At 42.3% G+C, this 25,403-nt stretch overlaps 1 protein-coding gene across 2 annotated transcripts; it reads left to right on the top strand.

The window, feature by feature from the left end:
• Positions 1–359: 359 nt before the first annotated feature.
• On the top strand, positions 360–25,205 carry SFT2D3 (SFT2 domain containing 3). 2 transcript variants are annotated; one of them, XM_068120155.2, is made up of 6 exons: positions 388–808; positions 2,337–2,402; positions 14,301–14,386; positions 19,917–20,034; positions 21,829–21,887; positions 24,410–25,205. In XM_068120155.2, the coding sequence occupies exons 1-6, from the start codon at positions 599–601 to the stop codon at positions 24,513–24,515; spliced, it is 645 nt and encodes a 214-aa protein (XP_067976256.1). In that variant the 5' UTR covers positions 388–598; the 3' UTR covers positions 24,516–25,205. The 2 variants fall into 2 exon arrangements, with proteins under 2 accessions (XP_067976257.1, XP_067976256.1); XM_068120156.2 differs by lacking the exon at positions 2,337–2,402 and having other exon boundaries at positions 360–808.
• The last annotated feature ends 198 nt before the right edge of the window (positions 25,206–25,403 follow it).

The following is a 25,403-nucleotide window of genomic DNA, read 5'->3' as shown; positions in this document are numbered from 1 at the left end:
GTGTTTTTATAGTTATCCTATTTCAACGTCATTACTTTAAAGAATGGGTTACTATATATTATACTTTATTATTTAGTGATTAATGTTTATATTCAAATTATGTTTGATTTCATATCACGATAATTTCTTCAAAACGAACGCATTCTGGCGATCTCTCATCTGTGTTCAAGTCATCAAACAGCCAATCACAGCGCGCCTGCCCGTGACGTAATTTCACTCGTCGTGTTATTTCTTACTCCACCTTCGTTTCCCTTTTTCTAATTGCAACCAAATTCCGGGTACATAATTAATTCAAATATTATCCGTGATGAAATGCCGTTAATTACGAGTCAAATGGCGTTAATATTTTTGCGTTAAACACATATTAAAACTATAACAACTACATTCACATGGCGAGCGGACAGCGCTTGAACGGCGCGTTCGAAATGTTGTCGTGAAATTTTCAACGAATAAATGATAGATTTATTAAACTTCATGGAATCTATTAATTAACCAAAATACTCATTTTATTTAAGGGAAATAAATGACGTCACACCGAGTGTTTACTGCACCTGCACTGCACTGCCTGTGATTGTGCGAGGCGGTTACCGTGGCGGCAATGGCGGCGCTGAATGCGGAATTACAGGAGTATTTAGCGCATTCCAAGGGCGGAAGGCAAAGCCAGGACAATGGCAAGTCCGGCTCGGTTACAGGGTCCTCGTGGTTCGGGTCGTCGCGTCCATGGAGCCGCCAGGGAGGCCCTGAGGTCGCACAAGCTCCTACGGGGTGGCTCGCCCAGGCTCAGACCGACATGTTCCTACCAAACCTGGTAATGACGGGAACCGAGGGATCGATGATGACGTCAACACGCTGTTATGGTAACCATGCAGTTTGTGTGTTTTGGTGGGGGGGTTATCGTGAGATATCAGAATTTATAAAAGTAACTTTATTATTAATTTGACCGTTACACTGGAAACAGGGGGCACTGCATCAGCGACACAGCCACACTCTCCACAATGATGCATCCAAAAGTCACAGGCTACATACAAAATAATAAGAATAATTTGTATTATATATATATATATATATATATACATTTATTCAAAGTCTTTTTGGAGAACTGATCAGTACTCGTACAAGTTCGGTTGGTGCAGAGTTAGCACACTTACTTTTGAGCTATCTAGCCTGGGTTCATCCCAGACCTGATTATAAACTGTCAGATCGGTGTTAAGGAGGCCAGTGTCAGCTGAACCTTTTGTGGGCCCTCGTTTGGGGTACCATTGCAAAAGACAGGAGAACGACGCAGAAGTAATCTTTAACACAGCACCCAGCAGTATATAAGTTTTATTTACAAGTTTAAGTTTCAGATGGAGGTGGCACGCACCAGGTGAGGTACCAGCAATGCTATCTCTAGGGTAAGACATATACACAAGTGTACATAAAATAATAAATTAAAAATAGAAATAAAACGGTGGATGAAACAACCTGCCATTTGCTAATCCCACTAAATTCTATACATATTTTAGTTTTATTCGAGCATTAAATTATATATAAACCGTTCCTCGGATGGACGTCAATTGGCGTCCTGTCCACTGGCATTTGTTGGTGGACGTTAAATATCCCATGGTGTCCTTCGCAAAGAGTAGAATGTCTATCGCTGGCAAATTACAAATTTCTGCCATAACTGGTCGAACGCCAGAGCTGGCCAGCCGGTTCGTGAAGACTCGGTCCAAGCTTCCCCCGGCCGACCTCACAACGAAGGTGGGATAATGGCGGCTGTTCAGAAAAAGAAGAGGAAGAAGTAGGAGATTGTGGTGTACATTAAAAAAAAACACCTTGGTCATTATGGGCCCATTCTGGTCGTGGGCTTGGCGCCATTGTAAACCCGGCATTGAAGGAGGCAGGGTCAAGAATCGATGTATGCGCCTTCCCTCGGGTGGATGTTAAGCTGGGTGTCCCATCTGCTTACGTTGGTGGATTTTAAAGATGCTGCTGTTGTTCAAAAAGAGTAGGTGAGTTATCTACAGCACCCTGAACAAATTACGAATGCCTCCCCAAATCTGCTTCTGTCAAGCGTTCGGCCTGGCCAACCTGTTCATGAAAGACTTGGGCCAAACTTCCACCATGGCCGACCTTACAAAGGTGGAATTAATTAAAAGTAGTAGTAGTAGTAGTAGTAGTAGTAGTAGTAGCCCTGAATAGCGCAGGTGATTGTTACTTGTCGTGATAAAATAATCCACATGAACTGGTACTTATGTCACTAATCGAGTGTGTAAAACTTAGTGATTTTAATAATCAAGGTGTTTATGGAAGAGTTAAGTTTTATTTGTTGTCTTGTTGGAATGTTTCCATTTTAGACGAAGAAGCAGCGGATTCTCGGCTTTGTGGGTTGCTTGGTGATGGCGTCGTTCTGCTTTACACTGGTATTACTCTGACTTGCTCACGTCATGACCTCATGGAAACATTCCACCGTCATGTGTTCACCATACCGATCAACAACATGCTTTTATTACCTGCATTGCTTTATTTATTAATTATGGACACAAACTCTGCTTATGTCTATACTATTTCCATCAACTGGAAATAGTATACTATTTCCAACTATACTATTTCCTTTCACTCACTCACCGCAGGCAGGTAGGTGGTCTTCTACCGACTCCTCTCCGGCCTTGCTCCCCCAGCTCTCTCTGTGCTCTGTCCCCCAAATATTCCTACAGGTCGCACAAGATCTGCCAGCAAGCCTCTGATGGTTAAACTGCCAAAATCTCGGCTCTCTGCTCACCTTCACTCCTTCATTCCTCTTTTCTCCCACCTCTGGAACAAACTCCCACACTCCCTTCAATCCCACTCCTCCCTCCAGGTCTTTAAAACAGCTGTTCACCACCATCTCTTATCTTCCCCCATCCAAAACCTTGATCTTTTCTACCCCCGTTAATTCACCCCAGATCCACCTTGTTTGTAATTCCAACTTCTTTCCTGGTAGTCCTGGCAGTGTCCATATGTTTTATACCTCTCCCACCCCCTTTCCCATGCCTCCCCCCAAAGCCCTCTCCCTCCCACAGTTCTCTCGATGTCTCCATGTCTCTCGGTTCCTGCTCTCAAATGTTGTGTTTGTGTCCTTCCCCCTCTCTCCCCATCTTGTCTACCGCTCCCGATGCTTTTTGTTTTATGTGTCGGTTTGTCGGTTATGTGTCGGTTTGTCGGTTTGTCTTTCTGTGTGATAAATGTTCGCTCCTTCACGAGCCTCGATCTTGTATACAAAAAAAAACAAACAAAAAACAAACAAAAAAAAACTTTCATCAAACGTGATTCATTTTCAAGATCCTTTCACTGCCAGCGTTATCACATCTGGATAACAATTACTTATTCCTACAAAATAGGATTTGAACACGGAGCATCCAAATTTCTCTGATTTGTGGTTTGGTCTTCAAATTAATTTGCATGTTGTATTTATTTGATTCGAATTGATTTTATTTAACTGATTTGATTTTGGGGTCAAAGGTCATTGAACTTTGAGTTCAAAGGGTCATGCCCTTCAATTCAAAATATGTTACTGCAATAACTTAGTCAAACGGAAAAGTGAATTCCTGCAGAAAGTTTTCTGTAAGGCTCACTTAGCTGCACCTGGTTGGGTTTGAGGGCAGTGGAGTCGTGGCCGAAACCCAAATCCTATCCAGGTTTCTTCTGAGGACTCCATCTTTGTTCTTTGCTTATTTGGGTTCCTCCTGATGACTCCATCTTTGTTCTTTGCTTATTTGGGTTCCTCCTGATGATTCCATCTTTGCTCCTTGCTTCTTTGGGTTCCTCCTGATGATTATCTTTGCTCTTTGCTTATTTGGGTTCCTCCTGATGATTATCTTTCCTCTTTGCTTATTTGGGTTCCTCCTGATGACTTCATCTTTGCTGTTTGCTTATTCGGGTTCCTTCTGATGAGTCTGTAGAAGTCCACATGGACTTCTGAATTTATTGCAATATCTCTCTCTCTCCTCTTTGCAAGTGAATTATTACTTGCATTCTGTTCTAACCTGTTCGTACTCTTCTCATTGCAGGAAAGCACAGCAACATGGGTGTTGTTTTCAAATACTAATTGTGATGCACAGCAGTATTATATAATCTTTAAAATATGGAATGCTAATAAAGTGGAAAAAAACATATACTTAGTGATGACTCTTTGAGTAATCTGCATTATGAATTATAGAAATTATATGATGTGCTTAGATATACTTAAAAGGAATAAGGCTTACATTGATGATCTGTGCAACAATGTTATACAATGTCACTGTAAAGAAACCCTGAAACGATTCCTTCCCGACAAATTGAATGTCTGAATTCTATGCATTTGTCTGAAATGCTTATCTTTATGGATTATGCTGAGATGTGAACCAGATATGTTTTGCTCTTGCTTATCTGAATCCCTGACCTCTCGTTCGAACCCCAATCGCTCATTTGGACACCCCAAAGCCCAGAAGAATTTCTTTGTCTCAACAAAACGCTATAAAAGATAAGATGCAGACCGAATTGGCAGAAGACCTGCTCGATATGTTATTTGGAGTCCTGTTTGAGTATGGCGGCATAGTACTGTTTAACTGTGTTGTAACGTTTATTATATTTGAGTGAGGCTTCTCCTTTGAATTAAATCTTTACATTGTTCTTGAGGTGTGCTTCCTCGGGCGAGTGAGGCGTGCTTCGAGCTCTCCACGGCATCGAAGTTTGAGTGTTTTCCCATTCTTGTCTTTGTCAAATTTCCACTGGTTATTTTGCTGTGTACGTGTTATTGTGTGTTTCTAGTTGGTGTTGGTTTGTGGTTCGTGCAAACTTGTGTGTAATTAATCGTTTTCTGGGTCGTACCTCGTGCGCGGCCTGGTGACTTGGGGCTTCCCTCCCCCCGTCGGTGTTTTGTCGGTTTGGGTTATTTCCTTCGCTGTATTGCTTGTTTCTTTTATTTTGTTTTCTCCCCCTCACCTCACCTCCCTAGACAAAGAATTCGATATTGATTCTTTCTCTCCTCCCGGACACGTGCTTGTTCGCTCTCCTCCTCGTCTCGGCTTGTGCCCCGCCCCCCGTATCTCGTTTTTCTTCCGCCTCTGCTCCTTCTTTCTCAAATCCACGTTCTCGCTTGGAGACTTTTCCCGGATTGTTTTTCATGGTTTTCATGGTTCTGTTTGGATATTGTTGGAATATGTTTAAACCGCAGCCGTGATGCTGACACCGCCCCCCCCCCCCCCCCCAGAATTTCCATGTTTTAAACGTTTCCCAGTGTGTACCCTGGTCAGAATAGGTACACAGTATCCCTGCGTGTCGTAAGAGACGACTAAGAGGGTTGGCGTCAGGAAGGGCATCCGGCCATAAAAACATTGCCTCAAAAAGAGAACCATGACAATTACAAGTACATATGGGCAGGGTGCAGCCCGAAGTGGAGATCGGTTTCTGAGGTTTGGGACATGGAATGTAGGGACAATGACAGGGAGATCAGGAGAAGTGGTGGAAGTATTGGTCAGAAGAAGAGTGCACATATGTTGTGTGCAAGAGACGAGATGGAAGGGAAGTGGTGTGAGAATGGTGAAGGGTAGGCAGGGACAGAAATACAAGTTTGTGTGGCAAGGGTGCCCGGAGGGCGTGAATGCTGTTGGTGTCCTGTTTTATGAGGAGTTTGTAGACAGTGTGGTGAGTGTGACTAGAGTGAGTGATCGGTTGATGATGGTGAAAATGATGATTGGAAAGCTCTTGGTGAACGTCATCTCGGGATATGCTCCGCAGGTTGGTCGAAGTGATGAAGAGAAGGACAAGTTCTGGTGTGCGATAGAGAAGCTGATGGAAAACGTGAAAGATGAGGAAGTTGTTGTGGTGGGAGGAGACCTGAATGGACATGTGGGAAGGAGTATGGATGGTTTTGAGGGAGTTCATGGGGGTTACGGATATGGTGTGAGAAATGGAGAAGGTGAAAGGATTTTGGAGTTTGCTGATGGAGCTGATTTGTTGATTTGTAATACTCAGTTCCAGAAAGAGGATAATAAGCTTGTTACATACACGTCAGGTGGGTCGACGACAACCGTTGACTACCTGATGGTGCGTAGGCGAGATAGGGGGCACCTCCGGGACACAAAGGTGATCCCGGGGGAGGAGGCTGTTTCACAGCACCACTTGGTTGTCTGCGACATAAGGGTGAAAGGTGCGAGGAGAGCTCGGCGGGTGAAGTACCAACCGAGAATGAAGGTGTGGAGGTTGAAAGAGGTGACAGTAAGGGAGGCATTAAAAGAGAGGCTGATTAGGGTAGAGGATGATGTGGTTGAGCTTGAAAGTGGTTGGATGTCAATGAAAGCTAGTCTGTTGGGAGCCATTGGTGAGGTATGTGGATGGACAAAAGGACCACCGAGGCACTCGGATACATGGTGGTGGGATGTTGAAGTTGGAAAGAGGATTGACAAGAAGAGGAAGAAGTTCAAGGAGTGGCAGAAGGCGAAGGGTACGGGAGCAGAAACAGCAGAGCATTAAAGTTATAAGGCAGCCAGGAAGGCTGCAAAGAAAGAGGTAGCAAAGGCGCAGGAGGCATGTAGGAAAATGTTCGGAGAACGCTTGGATTCGGAAGAGGGTCAGAAAGCAGTATTCAGGATTGCAAAGCACATAGCGAAAGAGAGGTGTGATGTGATGGGGGTGAGTTGCTTGAAGGATGAAATGGGACAAATCGTTGTCGACCCAGATGGAATTAAAGGAAGATGGAAAAGATATATGGAAATGCTGTTGAATACAGAGAATGAATGGGATGGCAACATAGAGAGTAACCCAGTTTTAGGACCGGCAGAGAAGATAACTGAGAAGGAAGTTGAGGAAGCGATAAAAGCAATGAAGAGTGGAAAAGCGGGAGGGCCGACGGGAGTTGTGGGAGATATGTTGAAGGCAGCAGGAAATTGGGGTGTGAAGAGAATGACAGAGATCTGTAATCTGGTGGTGAAAGAAGGCCGCATTCCAGTGGATTGGGAACTGAGTACCCTCGTCCCTCTATACAAGGGGAAAGGTGACCCTCTGGAGTGTGGCTCGTACCGAGCGATAAAGTTATTGGAGCATGGAATGAAGGTATTGGAAAGGGTGTTGGAGAGGAGGATAAGGAAGAAAGTGAAGATCGACGAAATGCAGTTTGGATTTATGCCAGGAAGAGGAACGACAGATGCGCTTTTCATTGTGAGGCAGTTGCAGGAGAAGTAAATGGATAAGAGGAAGAAGTTGTTTTTTTGGGTTTGTTGATCTGGAGAAAGCATTCGATAGGGTTCCACGCAAAGTATTGACATGGGCATTGAGGAAGTTAGGAGTGGAGGAATGGTTGATCAGAGTAGTGATGGCAATGTACAAAAGAGCGTGCACAGCTGTAAGGACGAAGGACGGGAACAGTGGTGAGTTTGAGGTGAAGGTGGGAGTGCATCAGGGGTCGGTACTAAGTCCACTACTATTTGTATAGTCCAGCGGATAGGTGCTAAAAAATGAACAAATTGTGCACTTTATGATTAAAGCATGAAACTTGGTACACTAATACTAGACATTATGGGGATCATTTTAAAGATTGGAGGCATTCTGTATCTGTCCTGTGTCCACCGTAGCGGCCATTTTCCAAAATGGCTGCCATCGAGGAGATTTTGCCGATAAGTGAATGACAAAAATACCTCTATTAACATAAAATATATATGTTCATGCTATATATATAGTAACTTACTCAAACACAAGAATTATAAATATGCCCTAAGAATATATATTTAATGGATATATGGACCAATATAGGTATTTTGATGGTCAAAATATTAAAGAAAATGAACAAATTCCTTAATATCACTTTTTTTTTTTTTTAAAGATAAGGATCATATTATATTATTAGTTATAAGTTTAGAAGTAGAAATTGTTAGTAGTCATTATTAGATATAAGTTGTTATATTTGTTATTAATCATTATATGTTATAAGTAAACCATGTTTTAAATAATTAAGTAGATTAATTAAGGTGTTTTTTTTGCAGATCAGATCCAGAATTCTTGCAATATTTAAGAAATATAATTTTCTATAATTTATTGAATTGGTGTGGTTGTGTTTCTAATAATCATTGCTTCTGTCTGTTTCAGATTGTTGTGAGTGTTAATCTAATCTACTGCTCATCATCATGAAGAAAGTCTTCAAACTTTCAAGTTCAAGCTAGCAGTGATATCACCATGTCTGTGAATGAGGACGATACACCGATGGACTGGAATAAGTGTCTCATCTGCCAGGAAAGCACCAGTGAGAAACTCACGTGCCCAGCAGACTTTGCAGAAAGGTTCCAAGGAGCTGGGTATACGTCTATTGTTCAAACTTTATCAGCATTCAACGAACTCGGTTGCTTGCCACCAAAGCTTAAGTTGACTCGAATGGACGATGGTAATGGACTGGAGAAAACCTTTTCAAATAGGAAAGCAAAATTTCATAAAACATGCAGACTTAAATTCAACCAAAATGAACTCAAATGTGCAGCTAAGCGGAAGATATGTGTAACGGACAAGAGTTCCTCTTCTGGTGAAAAGGAAAAATTCAAACGTCAAAAGGTCTCCAGGACTGGTGATGCTGTTAGCCATTGTTTCATCTGTGAGAAACCCGCATCTGATGCCCTACCTCTCCATAGAGCCTCAACGTTTGGCCTTGACACTCGAGTGCGACAGTGTGCAATTAATCTACAAGATGAGCGTCTGTTGGCAAAGCTCAGTGAAGGAGACTTAATCGCTACAGAGGCTGAGTACCACAGCCAATGCTTAGTGTCATTGTATAACAGAGATCGAGATAGACCAACAACATCACATGACGAATGCAACACAAATATTGCTCATAACACTGCATTTGCTGAACTTATTTCATACATGCAAACTGCTCTTGAGGATGACAACATTGCCCCTGTTTTCAAACTATCTGTATTGAAAAAACTATATACTGATAGAGTTAACCAGCTGGGAGAGGGCTCCTCTGTCGTTCACTCTACACGATTCAAAAATAAAGTTCTAAGGTACTTTCCTGAGTTAGAAGCGCACAATGAAGGTCGCGATGTGCTTCTTGTCGCCAATGCAAATATTGGTAAATCGCTGAGAAGTTCGTGCCAGCTCGACGGTGACAGTGAAGCAGTGTTCATCTCTCGTGCTGCAAACATTGTTCGTAGAGACATGTTAAGAATGAAATGCTTACCATTCAGTGGTTCATTCAAAGAGGATTGTCAAGAAAATTATGTGCCTCACTCACTGCTGATGCTGGTCACAATGATCATGTATGGGACAGATATCCAAAACCAAGAAAACTACTCGTCACAGCCAGCTTTGTCTGTATCACAATTGATGACATATAACAGCTGTGTGCGTCGACGACAACAACCATCATTGGAAACAAGACATACTGAACAGCGTGAGACACCACTTCCACTATTTCTCGGATCATTGATCCACTCAAGGACAAGATCTCGCGATCTAGTTGATACACTTTATAGGCTTGGATTGTCAGTTTCATACGACCGTGTGCTAGGCATGTCTGCAGATCTAGGAAACTCTGCCATTAGCCACTTTGAAAGTATTGGAACAGTGTGCCCACCTGCACTCCAAATTGGAGTATTCACAACATCAGCAGTCGACAACATTGACCATGACCCGACAGCAACAAGTGCGCATGGATCTTTCCATGGAACGGGCATCTCCTTGTTTCAGCACCCTGACACTGAAAATTGTGGGACTGAGCAAATGCGCATACCTTTCACAAAATCTGGCAAGAAGGTCATGAACTATGTACGGAGGCAATTCACAGGCTCTGTTTGCCGTGTTGATGTGGTATTTGATGTATACAGAGAAGATAGTCTGAAGGCCACCACAAGAAAGAAGAGAGGGAAGGGCATACGGATAAGAGTGGAAGGAAACAAGAAGCTGCCTGGAAACTGGTCACAATTCCTACGGGAAGATGATAACAAGACAGAACTTTTTAATCTCCTGAGTCAACGAGTGACAAATGAAACATTTCCTGGTATAGTGGTCATGACTCACAGAGAAGAGCTGCGTTGTTCAGAGACAATTGACTCAGACTGGTTGTCCCCTTCTACACAGGAGGAAGGAGACACAAGAATGCTGCTGCATGCAGCAGATGGGGCCAGGCAAGGTTGCAAGAACATCTTGCTTAGAACTGTTGACACAGATGTAGTTGTACTAGCCGTCAGTCTTGCTCACAAGCTTGACAGTGCACAGCTAACTGTAGCATTTGGAATGGGAAAATCGTTCCGTTACCTAGACGCAACTCACATGGCACAGACGCTGGGAAATGATAAGTGCAATGCAATACTTGCTTTTCATGCACTGACAGGGTGTGACACCACATCCAGTTTCACCGGCATAGGAAAAAGAACAGCCTGGTCATCATGGATTGCGTTTGTTGATGTCACGCCAGACTTGTGCAGACTTGCACAGACTCCAACAGCTAGCATAACCTAGCTTCTCCCAAACATCGAGAGGTACATTGTGCTTATGTACGACCGTGGAAGCTCTGATGATAATGTGAACATGGCATGGAAGACTCTGTTCACACAGAAAGGCAGGAGCATTGAAAACATACCTCCGACTCAAGATGTTCTCTATCAGCATCTACTTCGAGTTGGTTATCAGGCTGGCCATGTATGGGGTCAGGCCCTGTTAAAAGCACCTCACCTGCCCAGCCCAGCAGAGTTTGGATGGATGCGAAAGAACAATTTGGCCGAATGGGAAGTGATGTGGAGGAACCTGCCCCCTGCTGGTGCAGCATGCCGTGCTGTTATTAAGTGTGGCTGTATTAAAGGCTGCAGAGGAAGATGTAAATGTGCGGAAGAAAATCTACCCTGTGCATTACTCTGCAAGTGCGGTGGTTGTGAGCGAGAAGGGTGACAAGAGAACGGTTGACATTGAAACATGAGTGTTCTTGGACGTTATTGTTCTATCTCATGCACACCAAAAAACTTTTGTACTACTACAGTGTAATTTTCTGAAGTGTTTTCCTAAATGAAAGGAAAATAACACTTTGTACAAATAAACTAGTTTATCGAAACCAGTTTGTGTTACTTTATTCCTGGAATTTTGCATTTTTCCCCTCCAAATGCCCTTAAAGTGACACATAGAGGTCCTCAAAACAATCAAAAATGAATATTTATGTTATCATATATAATCCTTGGTGATACTGTTGCGGATATGGGATTTGGCCTCCATCCATATCCGCTTGTAAATATTCCCCTATTTCCCCAATACTCCCCAACTATCCCCAATCCCCCATTCCCTAGTCCCATTGTCTGTAAACAACACTCTGTAGAACCGACCTTCCCCTTTTTCCCCCATTAAATGTCGTGCCCAGGTTCACCGCATCTCACGTAGACAACTATAGGACATCTTGCTAGTTATTCTTAGTCTATGTCAGTTAAGGACTCGTTTCCATTAATTCTGACTCTTCGTTGCACCAGAATGTGATTGTATGGCACCAGTAGTAAGTTTAGGACCTCCCAATACTTCCCCACAATCTCATCTCCGCATCCTCCCATCAACTCATGAAACAACAACAACAACTACAACAACAGCGGGGGCGGCGCGGCGGCCGCGCGGGGAGTGTGCGTCCTCACTCCGGCTTGGTTAGCCGCCATTGCCCATGTGCTCCGACGGGGTTACCACACAGGGGCTGACTGTCAGCTCCTCGTCAAGGGCGGAGCCCGGTAACCCCCCCGCACCCAATAAGAAGCGGCGGACCGATTCCATCTGGGGCGGAGCTAACGAGCCGAGGGCGTGTCACTCCCCGCTGGATATGCGCCGGAAGACGGAGGTGACGTCAGATGCGCCCCCAGCTTGGAAAGAGAACGTCACCTCCGAGCGCTGAGAGACCTCCCTGCATCTTTTGGACCGTGCTTTATCCTGTCCCTGAGCCAAGGTGCACCTTGTGCTATCCATCGACTACCTGCCCTTCCTTGCCATCAATCCCTGTGTGAGTCAGTCTTGTCCTGTTTATCTGTGGTCTGTCGGGGCTACTATAAGACCGTGATTAAGTGCCCACCTTCCTATGCTGTACCTCTTGTCAGTGTAATCTAAACGTTCTGCATACAAATATTATAACCTCCTCCGGAGGTCTTGAGAACTGTACCCCTGTTGTCGTGTCATTTAATCCAGCCGTTGTGTCCTTTCCTTAATTGATCTAGCGTAGCGCGACTCGGCCAACGTTCGAGTATAATCGGGTAAACTGTGCAGACGCGGTCATACCAAACCGCTCGGTAAACTAACATCTAAAACCGCGTCTGTAACAATACTTTAGTGTGCAGATGATATTAAAATAACAATTTGATATTTTCTGATGTAATATAAATTTATTCTAGCTAAATAATGATTATGACTAGCGGCCATTTTTAAAATGGCCGCCACGGGTGACACAGGACAGATCCAGAATGCCTCCAATCTTTAAAATGTTCCCCATAATGTCTAGTATTAGTGTACCAAGTTTCATGCTTTAATCATAAAATGCACGATTATTCACCTATCCGCTGGACTAGTAGCTGTGATGGAGGTGCTGGCTCAGAACGTAAAGGAGGGTTTACCGTGGGAGTTGTTGTATACAGATGATCTGGTGTTGATTGCGGAAAGTATGGATGGACTGAAGGAAAATATGAACAAGTGGAAGGAATGTATGGAGACAAAAGGTCTGAAGGTGAATATCGGAAAGACGAAGGTGATGGCAAGTGGTAAAGCATGTGGTGAGGTGGAAAGAACTGGGAAGTGGCCGTGTGCTGTGTGCAGGAAGGGTGTCGGAGTGAACTCCATTCAATGTACAATGTGCGCTGAGTGGGTTCATAAAAAATGTAGTGGTCTGAGAGGGTCATTTACCAGTGTGGCAGCTACATTCAAATGTAAGGTGTGCACAGAGGGAGCTGCAGATGGAGGAAATGTTGAGTTGGATCTTGGAGACGGCGTGAAGCTGGAAGGTGTGAAAACATTTTGCTACCTCGGAGACATGCTGAATGGAGAAGGTGGATCAGACTCGGCAACGGTTGCTCGAGTGAGATGTGCATGGAAGAAGTTTCGGGAACTGAGTGGTGTGCTGATGAGGAGGAGAGTGTCGCTGAAGCTGAAGGGAAAGGTGTATGCTACATGTGTGAGAAGTGTTATGATTTATGGGAGCGAGACATGGGTAATGAACGTAGAGCAGCAACGAAGCCTGGAAAGGGTGGAAATGCGAATGGTTCAATGGATGTGCGGAGTATCGTTGAGAGAGAGAGGAAGACAAATGATGAATTGCGAAAGATGATGGGAATATTGCCTGTGATTGATGCTGTGAAGAGGAACAGGTTGAGATGGTTTGGTCATGTGTTGAGGAAGGATGAAAGCGACTGGTTGAGAAGAGTGATGGAAGTTAATGTAGAAGGAAGTAGAGGACGGGGAAGACCGAGAAAGACTTGGCTAAAGATGGTGGAAGAAGAAATGTGGGCAAGGGGGTTAACAAGGAGAGATGCAGAAAATAGGGCAAAATGGAGAAGATTGTCATGGGGACCGCAAGGCTAACCCCTGCTCTAGCATGGAAAATGGCCTTAAAATGCATGTTGTTGTTGTTGTTGTTCTTGACGTGTGGACATTCTATCTATTGTACACCCTTCTACGACAAATCCAATGCACTATTTGGTCTTCTATTTGATTATGAACCATTCAAGAGATTTCAACCATCATAAGTATGGATTGCAATTATAAGATGAACCGACTCAATTCTAGATTGAATAGGTGAAAGGTTGTGTGCCCTTTTAAAATCATTTTGCAGATCATAACTCGAGGTAGAAACACCTGATCTAATCGTTTCTGTCTCTGTCTGTCTCTCTCTCTGTCTCTGTCTCTGTCTCCTCTGTCTCTGTCTCTGCTGTCTCTGTCTGTCTATCCCTGACTCTCTCTCTTTCTCTCTCTTTCTCTCTCTCTCTGTCTCTCTCTCTGCGTCTCTCTCTCTCTCTCTCTCTCTCTCTCCCTCCCTCTCCCTCCCTCTCTCTCTTTCCCTCCCTCCCTCTCCCTCCCTCTCCCTCCCTCTCCCCCCCTCTCCCTCCCTCTCCCTCCCTCTCTCCTCCTCTCTCTTTCTCGTAATCAAATTAAATGAGATCAAATGTAACAGTGAGTTGATATCTAACATGGACGGAGCATATCCTTCAAATTCTACTTTCTAGTTTTTCATTCGTTCATTTGACTAATTAAAATGAACAGATTTTGTGATTGAATTGCTCTCTTGGTTGTTCCAGTTTCTTTATTGCAAACATAAATTGATTTGATTTGATAAATTGTTGACGATTTGTAAATTCCTTCCTCTCCCACAGGCTGGGCTTTATGCCCCATTCATTCTGTTGAAGGCACGGAAGTTTGCTCTTCTCTACTCACTCGGCAGTGTATTTGTGATTAGCAGGTAAACAAATCTATTCCCATGCTATAGATGACCAATTGTAATTTAACAGACAGCTCAATGATAGCTCGCATACTTCCTAAGCTCTGGTTCTATATTGTACACCGGTCCTTTCTTATGCCATCTCCAGGCACTGCATGAAGTCATTGCTGGGCACCGAAGGGGGCTCGGCAATGACGCACACTGAAAGGGAGTACTCAGTTTTCACTCTGGTTGTTTGTTTGCTTTCTTGTTTGTTTTTCCGGGCGATATCTCAGCCATCCTTTGAGCTAGGAAGCTGAAATTTGGGCACAATAGTGAGCAAGTACTTTGTCAAAAACGGTATTTTTTGTTTTTTGATTGATCAATTAATTCGATTAATTATTTAATTATTCGATTAATGACTTTTTTTTTGTTAAGTTACAGGTTTGGATGAAATGGTGGTGGTTTATGTGTTCTATGAGCCAATTGAATAATTATTTAAAATTTTTAATGATTTTTATTTATTTATTTTCATTATTAATCATTCATTTATTTTCTTTCTCATCTTGGCAATATCTCACGCACCATTTGAGCAAGGAAGCTGATATTTGGACACGATAGTGACCAAGTGATGTGGCTATAAAGGATATTTTTGATTTATTGATTAATCAATTAATTATATAATTTTTTTATTAATGAATTATTTAATTAAATTTCTAAAAGTTACATCTTCGGATGAAGCGCTCACTATAGGTTTAGTTATGCTATTAGCCAATTGATGAAGAAAATATTTTATGACAATCTTTTATTGATTTTAATTATGCAATTAATCAATCAATTATTGTGCACCTCTCCCTCCAAATACAGTCTCTATGAGCTGCACGGCGGTATTGCCGGATGCCAGAGGCGCCCCGGCAATGCCACACTTAGTCAGGTTCACCATGTCAATAAATTATATTTCGTTCAAAATCATGGTAGATTAGCAAACCTATACATTTTTGGAAAGGTTATAGCATAAGGAAACTAAAAATCAATGTTTACATTTGGAGAGATATCTGTATGGCGGCCATTTTGGATTTTCAAAATGGCCACTGTAAAATACATATTTTGTTCTATTTCTGCCTCTAATTACCCTAAAAACTTTTAAAAATATACTAAACCTATATTTTCAGGGACAAGGAATCCAATGAAAGTATCAAATTAGTGCTATGGGGAATGGTAAGACACGAATCAAAGGTTTTGAATTGCAAAATACTGTCTTTATATTCGCGATATGTTGCATAATCAAATACATGTTATCATTTTGTACAGGCAGTTAATAACATCAAAATGTGTCACAATAATTCATATCACCAAACATACACAGGCAGTCAGCAAAATCATATATACACATGCAGTCAGTATAACTTCACATCTACACAGGCAGTCAATGACAAAATATACACAGGCAGTCAATGGCATCAAACATACACGATTACAGAATATGCCATTTAGAGTTCGTCATCACTGTCCTGTGTGTCGTATCCGACAATATAGTGCGCATCGTTTTCACAGTCCGTTCCACACAAGCAAAGTTCGGTCAAATTGATTGGCAAATCGAATTGGTCGAATGGTCGATCGAATCGAATCGATCGAATTGGTCGAATGGTCGATCGAAACGATTGGTCGAATGGAATTGGTCGATTGGTCGAATTGGTCGAATCGAATTGGTCGGAATTGGCAAATGTAAACATTGATTTTCAGATTTTCCATGTAATAACGTTTCCAAAAATGTATAGGTTTGCTAATCTACCATGATTTTGAACGAAAAAACATCGTGAACCTCACTAACTGGAGGATATTTAATTATTTGGCATGGGGGCGGTGTACTTTGAATGTATCTGTACTTGTTTGTTTTCTTGTTGTATACCGCTCCTTTCCTATGCCATTTCCAGGCACTGCATAACGTCATTGCCGGGCACCAGAGGGGGCCCGGCAATGACGCACGCTGAAAGGGAGTACTCAGTTTTCACTCTGGTTGTTTGTTTGTTTTCTTGTTTGTTTGTCCGGGCAATATCTCAAGCATCCTTTGAGCTAGGAAGCTGAAATTTCGGCACAATATCGGCAAGTGCTTTGACAAAAATGCTATTTTTTGTTTTTTGATTAATTCATTAATTGATTGGTTACTGAATTATTATCGATTAATTAAGCACGTATTTATTTCCTTTCTCACCTGGGCAATATCTCAGGCACCTTTTGAGCTAGGAAGCTGATATTTGGACATGACGATGAACAAGTGAGATAGCTGTAAAGGCTGTTTTTGATTAATCAATTAATCGATTAATTATTTAATTATTTGATTCATGAGTTAATTATTATTATTTTAAGTTACAGATTCGGATGAAATGGTGGTGGTTTGGATAATCTATTAGGCAACTGATTAATTATTTTGTGATTATTATTTATTTATTTTCATTATTAATCATTTCTTTATTTTCTGTCACATCTGGGCAATATCACAGGCATCTTTTGAGCTAGAACACTGATATTTGGACATGACTGACCAAGTGATGTGGCCATAAAGGATATTTTGGATTGATTGATTAATCAATTAATCGATTAATATCTATTGATTACTCAATTAATTATTTATGTTTTCCGATTAATGATTTATTTAATTAATTTCCCACAAGTTACAGCTTCGGATGAGGCACTGGTGGTTTAGATATGCTATTAGCCAATTAAGAATATATTGTACGATCATTATTTGTTGATTTTTAATTTTGCAATTAATCAATCAATTGTTGTACACCTCTCCCTCCCAATAGAGTCTCCATGAGTCTATGAGCTGCACGGTGGTATTGCCGGGCGCCAAAGGTGCCCTGGCAATGCCGCGCTGGAAGATATTTATTTATTTGCCATGGGGGCGGTGTACTTGGAATGTATCTGTACTTGTTTGTTTTATTGGTTATTTGTCCGGGCGATATCTCAGCCATCCTTTGAGCGAGTAAGCTGAAATTTCGGCACAATAGTGAGCAAGTACTTTTGCAAAAATGTTATTTTTTTGTTTTTTAATTAATCCATTAATCGATTTATTATTTAATTATACAATGAGTGACTTAATTATTTTTTTTAAAGTTCCAGATTCAGATGAAACGGTGGTGGTTTAGATTATTCTATGAGCCAATTGATTAATAATTGAATGAGTTTATGATTATTATTTACTTATTTTAATTATTAATCACGTATTTATTTTCTTTCTCATCTTGGCAATATCTCAGGCACCTTTTGAGCTAGGAAGCTGACATTTGGACATGACAGTGACCAAGTCTCCCCTTCCTGTTCAGGCTGTTGTTCCCTAAGGCAGTGTTCTGGGGCCTGTGCTTTTTCTGGTCTTCATCAATGATCTCTCTGACTCTCGTGAAAATCCTCTCTACCTCTTTGCTGATGACTTGCTGATTGATTAATTGCAAAATTAAAAATCAACAAATAATGATCGTACATCAGCAAAGCCTGGTGTTGGCTTAGCGGTTAGGGTGGCGGCTTGGGATCCTTGGATCCTGGGTTCGAATCCCGGTCGATCGCTGAATTAACGCCAGGGGGGTTGACTCAGCCTGCCATCCTTCCGAGGTCGGCAAATTGAGTACCAGCTTGCTGGGATGAATGATCCCGGTGTGTACCCCGGTTTAGAATAGGTGCACCGTATCCCTGCGCATCGAAGAGTGTGACCAAGGGTTGGCGTCAGGAAGGGCATCCGGCCATAAATACATTGCCTCAAACAGGGCACAATGATTGTCATGGGGCCCGCAAGGCTAACCCCTGCTCTAGCGGGGAAAAATGGCCTTAAAACGATCATTCATATTCATTCATTCATTCATTCATTCATTCTCTTTGCTGATGACTCCACTCTCTGCCGCTCCATTACTCATCCCTCAGATCGGCAGTCTGCAGCCTCCTCACTCTTTGCAGACCTGGACAAAATCACAGACTGGTCAAACAAGTGGAACATGTCTTTCAATCCTGACAAATCTCGCACTCTTACTATGTCTCTCCGAAAAGACCGACTGGACAACCCTCCCATCTACTTTCTGAATAATCCTCTCCAAGAAGTTCTGTCACTTAAGCTTTTGGGTCTCACTATCTGCCATGATCTTTCCTGGGAAAACCACATTTCCAAGCTGGCCTCCAAAGCCAGTCACCGACTGGGCATCCTCCGTCGTGCGAAGTCCTTCCTTGGCACACCTGAGCTCCTCACCACGTACAAGGCTTTCATCCGCAGCTCAATGGAATACTGTTCTCCCCTCTGGGCCGGTGCTCCTGCCTCACACCGAGCTCGGCTTCACGCTGTTGAAACCAAACCTTTCAGAATCATTGGAATCTCCCACGATGAAGCTAATTCTGAGGGCCTTTCACTTACTCACCACAGGCAGGTTGGTGGTCTTTCTGTCTTCTACCGACTCCTCTCCGGCCTTGCTCCCCCAGCTCTCTCTGGGCTCTGTCCCCCAAATATTCCTACAGGTCACACAAGATCTGCCTGCAACCCTCTTACGGTTAAACTGCCAAAATCAAGACTCTCTGCTCACCTTCACTCCTTTTTTCTCCCGCCTCTGGAACAAACTCCCTCACTCTCTACAATCCCACTCCTCCCTCCAGGTCTTTAAAACAGCTGTTCACCACCATCTCTTATCTTCCCCCATCCAAAACCTTGATCTTTTCTACCCCTGCTAATTTCACCCCAGATCCACTTCTTTTGAAATACCAACTTCTTTCCTGGAAGTCCTTGCAGTGTCCCTGTGTTTTATACTCCCCCCCCCCCCCCTTCCCAGACCTCCTCCCCCCAAGGGGAGACAGATCTCCCGAGGTCCCTGCTCTCAAATGTTGTGTTTGTGCTTCCCCTTCTCTCCCCATCATGTCTACCGCTACCCTTATTATATGTTTTGTGTGTCTGTTTGATTTTTTGTTTGATAAATGTTAGCTCTTTCATGAGCCTCGATCCTGTATTCAAAAAAAAAAGGAAAAAAAATGGTATTTGGCTATGAAGGATATTTTTGATTTTTTGATTAATCAATTATTCGATAAATTATTTATTAATTAATCGATTTGTTTTTTCAGATTAATTAATTTTCAATAAGTTACAGCTTTGGATGAAACACTGGTGGTTTCGGTATGCTATTAGCCAATTGATTAAGAAAAATTTACGATTATTTTTTATTTATTTTAATTTCGCAATTAATCAATTATTGTACACCTCTCCCTTCCAATACCGTGTCTATGTGCTGCACGGCAGCATCGCCAGGCACTGAATGCACCCTGCAATGCTATGTGCTGGAGGATATGTTGTTTATTTATTTGACATGGGGGCTGTGTACTTTGAATGTATCTGTATCTTTACTTGTTTTACCTGTTTTTATTTTCTTTCATGGATTTTTGCATGTTGTTGAGTTTTCCAGTCTGGAATGATCCCGGCCTTAAACGGGTTCATTGGATTCCTTCGTAATGCCATTTTCCTTCAAGATAAATGTTGTATGTCATCTATAAGCTTTCATGAATAATGTAACCAAATAGACGTTGTGCATGATTTCTCTTATGGCAGCTTCTCTTTGCTATGGGGCCCTGTGAACCACATGAGGCATTTGTGCTCCAGCCAGAGACTACCCTTTACCTCGGCATACTTTGGCTCCATGTTCCTGACTTTGTATGCTGCACTTTGGGTATGGTATGCTGAACATGCAGTCGTATCGTCTCAACATGGTGTGGTATTAGCTGATTGATTAGGGCATTGGTCTTTCGAACAATCATTCCATCTACTCACTCTTGTTTCTTGCTATACAATTGTGATCTTCATACAGATATTCCAAACCTGGTGTTGCCTTTATGGTTAAACTGACTGCCTTAATGTCTTAGGGTCTTAACAAATGAATGGCTGCCTTAATGAATGAAGAACTAGTCTTCTTGCTGCTGATGGCAAAAAAATAAAAATAAAAGGCGAAGCCTCCTTCCTTTGGAGTGAGAAAGCAGTTTGTCTGTACTGTATGGAAAATATTGTTACTTAGAAGGGGGGGGGGGGGGGGGGATCCATATTTAGACTGTGGTCAGTGTAGTATGGTGCATGGGTTTCGAGTATGTTAGATTGCCATTTGGGGATTGCCATAGGGACCTGGCAGAGTAAGTCGCTTGTTACACGTGACGCTGAGGAGGCAGCATATGTAATTTATAGACAGGTTAGAACTTAATTTTGTCGGTGTAAAGACCACTTGTTTGTGGGTGGGGCTTGTTGTTGAGGACTTCCTATAACAGAGGCACATACGTGTCACATGTGTTACAAGGCCATTATGTTCTCTGGCCAGTGTGTACCATCCATTGCGGCACAGTATGCTGTGGAGCCGGAAGTATCAATGTGAATTAATTTTTTTTATTGGGGCCACCCCATGGATGGGACTGCAAGAGGAGAACTCCACCCAGGAGGAAGGAGGGAACTCAAAAAAGACCTGGAGACGAGGAGGAAGTAGAGGCCTCGTGTGTTTTTAGAGAGATCAGGAAGCCTCGCGTGAGAGCACGAGCAGAGCAAGCTGTTTACGGAGGAGTTTTGTGAGGAGTCTTTGATTGTGGCATTGTCTCTGGGGAATCGACTCAAGCTGGGATCACCCTGTTTTTTGGAGGAGGAGAAAGAAAATGGACGGCAGACCAGGAGGCCTTGGTCTAAAAAGGACAAAGGGGGGCCACGAGGCTTGGTTGAGGAGCTAATCGTTGCTAGTGCTGCTCTTGGCAGTATTACCTCATCTTTGGACCTACCTCATCATTGGCTCTCATCTCGCATCTGGTTTTGAAAGTGGGCTGCATTGAGGCCTGAGTCCACCTTGTGCTTTGTAGAAAAGGGAAGTACCGCCTACATTATTTTCTTGTTTTACAAGTGTGATCTGTGCTGCCTATAGTGGGTTAGGATTTGCCTTATTTATCATCATTGTACACAAGTTGAATATTCCCATTTACTTATTTGTGTCCTTTTTGATTCGATTGGTTCTTACTGTTCATTACAGTGTCTTGTCTACCCTCTTCCCTGTATTTGTCTATACAAAATAAACCCTTTAAAAGGTAAGAAAATGTGTCTGAGCTATCTGTTTTTCATGTGCAGTTGTCATCAATTTTAGGCCATTTGAATGATCCTTGGGGAACAGTGAAGTTGTATAATTTATTGAACACTGCAATAAAAGACCATTTGTGGGATAAAAGGTCCCGGCGCTGAGGATACTCTCTTAACCGTGCCTCAGACGTGACAATATTTTGTTCCAAACAGCAAAACAACCATCATAAGCAAATGCAGAAGGTGTGGGAGAAAGCTTTGTTAGTAAATGAGTGCTGCAACTTCATCCGAATTTTACATTTATGGCTTGTGAAGAGTAACTTGCACCGTTTTTGTGCTGCATTTATCATGTGCCATGGTGAGTACAACTGTTCTTTAATGGCTCCGATTGAGGTAGAAATGAACGAATATGTCTGTGCTGCAGGTTAAGAGCACAGCCCTGACTGCCGTGGGAGCTGTGGTGCAGATCATCGCTCTCCTTTGGTGAGACTTGAATCATGAGATGTCTTTGAGGAGGCACAACAAACTTCTGCCTTTTGTTGGATTTCTACTTTACTTGTGGGGTGTTGCTTCTCGTTGGCCAATCAATATTTCTCCCCGCCCCCATTATTTCATCCAAAAGAAAATGATTATTGAATTTTCTCACACGTACCATCATTGTGTTGATGGATGAAAAACATGACACTTTAACAGGGGACATCTACAGTGGCCTGCTAATGCATTCCCTCCGCCCCTAGCAATTATGCCACATTTAGATGAATTATGGATTATGTAGATTTTCTTTTTTCCCAAATGAACATTTTTATTCATAACCGAGAAGATCAAACCAAACTTCAACTTCAAAAGTTGAAGGAAGTTGCATGTCAGGAATACACGAATCAAAATTCACTGGTTGCAAGAGTATTTAGCCCCTTAGGCCAGTACGTGGTGAGCAATGGAGCAATTACTGATACGAGGCTTTTTGGGTAGGTCTCTACCAGATTTTCACAGTGAGATGGTGAAATCTTTGTCCATTCTTCATGTGATAATTGATCTAGTTCTGTCAAGTTTAATGGGGATCGTCGATGGACTGCAATCTTCAAGTCTCGCCATAAATGTTCAATTACGTTCAATATTTAAATTGAATAAGAATGTCCCTCAAATTATTGTCAAATTGTTAACGGTCGTTTTGTAGGTCTCCCCCTACTGCCCGGCAGCCTGTGGGGTTTATCTCGGGCAGGACTGGGATAAGCAAGACCATTACTGGTACAATATAGTATGTCGAAGGTATCTGGATCCGTGCATTGATTGAGAAGAATAGACAATTCCTGTGAATGAAGCATCTTGAAACGCCCAACTACTGAGTTGAAACAGTGTAGTTTGTGCAGTCTGAGTTGAAACAGTCTGGTAGACTATTGCAAATGGTGATGTAGACGTTTTGGATGGAATTCCAATTACATGGCCGTATTTCCACATGTAGCAGTGAAACATGTCTCATGCACCATACTTCTGAAATTAAAAGTCATCATCCCAAGATGAATAGGATTTCAATTAAATAACTAGAACGACACTCGCAGAGCGCATAATCCCACCTCGCTTGTTCATTCTGAACAAAAATACAATCGTCAACTGATGAATATGCTACTATATACCCGTATCATCCATGCACCCTATTATGTTAGTCTATTGGCATGGGTTATGTGTGTTATAAATTTAATCCTTCCCTCACATCGGGTCATAGATCAGATATATATGAAGTTTCAGATTTTTTCGGATAAAGATTTCGATTCAGCCAATTATGGCGAGAATACCACTTCATTGATGATGCCGTCGTTATCACCCAATATACCACATGGTGGAGTTGATGACATATTCCAAGTTTCAATATTTTTCGTTGATTGGTTTAGGAGGAAATGATGTCCAAATTTTTATGCCTCCGCCCCCGAAGGTGGCTGGAGGCATGTTTTCGGGTCATCTATCCGTCCGTCCGTACAGGCTCAACCTCGTTTTTCTCAGCAACCAAATGTCCGATTGAGACAAAACTTTCAGGGTAGGATTGACACCCATACAGAATGCTTATATGATAATTGTGACGCAATAGGTCACGTGGTATGGCAGCCATCTTGGATTAAACGCAAATAATTAAAAAGTTCTCGGGTTCTGCTGAATGGTGAAAATTGTCACATTGTCAATTACTCCCAATAGGGAGCAAAAGCATGATAATGATGACATCATAGGTGAAGTGGTATACCAGCCAAAAATGTTTTAATCGAATTCCTTATCCTAAAAATCTGAAATTGCATACACATGATCTATGACCGATTTTTATTGAAATATTAAATTTATGACATCATAGGTCACATGGATTGGCAGCCATATTGTATTTAACCTAAAAACTTAAAAAACCGTCTTCTCCCAAACCACCAAATCGATTGACTTGGAACTTTACGTGTGTCATTAACTAGGCATGGTGATTAAAAGATGATCACAAAGACATCATTGGTCACATGGTGTGGCAGCCATATTGGATTGAAAGGCGATTTTTTTTTTTAAATCCCTTCTCTGAAACCGCTTCACCGATCGATGTGAAACCTGTCATGGCTGGTGAAAATGTGATATTTGAAAACAGGTGAAGGGATTTAAATCAAACTTGTTTATTTTTAGGACAGCGAAAGAGGGCATCTACCCATTGTGGGACTACGCGGAGGCAAATTGGCGACAGTCACATTGCTCTCATTTCCTTTAGTCCAATATGGCTGCCATACCATGTGATATATGATGTCAGAGTTAGGGATAATATATTATCCATGGGGAGTCCCTCTTATGTTTGAAGTTTCACAACGATCAGACAAGCAGTTGCAAATAACCATTTTTAAAGTGACAATTTATAGATGCGGACACAAACACACACACACACATGGGTGAGATGAGAGGGGGACATTGCAATAGTCTCGCATCCCCTTCTGGGCTGTTATTAATCTTATTAATCAACATGCAAATGATTATTTTCATTTTTTATTGTGCAGGTACATTGCAAGCTACATACCCGGCGGACAGACTGGCCTGCATTTCTTCACTGGACTCTTTACGACAGCTGTGAAACGTGGAGTCTCCAGCACTTTACCAGTATGAACACATGGCTTCAACACTCAGAGGAAACCTGGAACACCATTTCTCGGATTTGTACATCGATTCTCAATCTTCCGGAGGTGATGACCTTTCCGAAACTGAGAACGATATAATGGCGGGTGATGCCATTGGTGTTGGCCCTTCTCAAGCAGTAGACTCTTGGGGCCCATGTGCTCTTCGTGCTATTGTGCATTGTTTGGTGATTTCTCGTCATCACAGTTTGATTCATCTGCATCATCGGCTCCTGGAATCTGAACGGATTTCTGCCCTCAGGATTGCTGTCATGCCAATTGCTGTCCTTGGCAATCAGCTGAAGCTGATAACTATGAACATTCTACCTTTGTTGAGGAGCCTGTGGTAATGGATTGGTGTTTGAAGATGTTATGCCCTTGAGCAATCGGCATAGACACACAAACTAGTCACTCAAATTTTCCGTGTCTGACTGGAGTTTTCTTGATATACGATTTATTCACACCCCACAGTGACCGTTGTAGCGTCATACCGACATACCGATGATCGATTTGATTAGTACAGTTTATTTTATTGTAATTTACCGGATTAATATGTAATTAATTGCAAAAAGACACGGTTCATTAATTGTACTTGTATGTATCACTGATGGGCATAAAAGTGGAATAGTTGAGTTGAAAGTTTTTGAAATGTTTTTTTGAGTAATAAAGATTCCCAAATAGGTCCCAAGATTCCTTTGGTTCTTCTGCTTGTTTCTAAAGGGAGCTTTTCACAGCCTTAACTTTTTTGTTAATACATACTGTATTTTTACCATGCGCTCGCAGAGCCAAAAGCAGGGTTAAGCGATCAGGTGCGTCTGTATGTATGTGTTGAGTGTCTGGATTTTTTAAATTCATTTTTCTCGGCATCCGTTGGTCTGAT

The sequence above is a fragment of the Myxine glutinosa genome, chromosome 6 (assembly GCF_964187855.1).
Source record: "Myxine glutinosa chromosome 6, kmMyxGlut1.1, whole genome shotgun sequence".
NCBI classification, from domain to species: domain Eukaryota; kingdom Metazoa; phylum Chordata; class Myxini; order Myxiniformes; family Myxinidae; genus Myxine; species Myxine glutinosa.
This window is presented reverse-complemented; position numbering and strand designations above follow the sequence as displayed.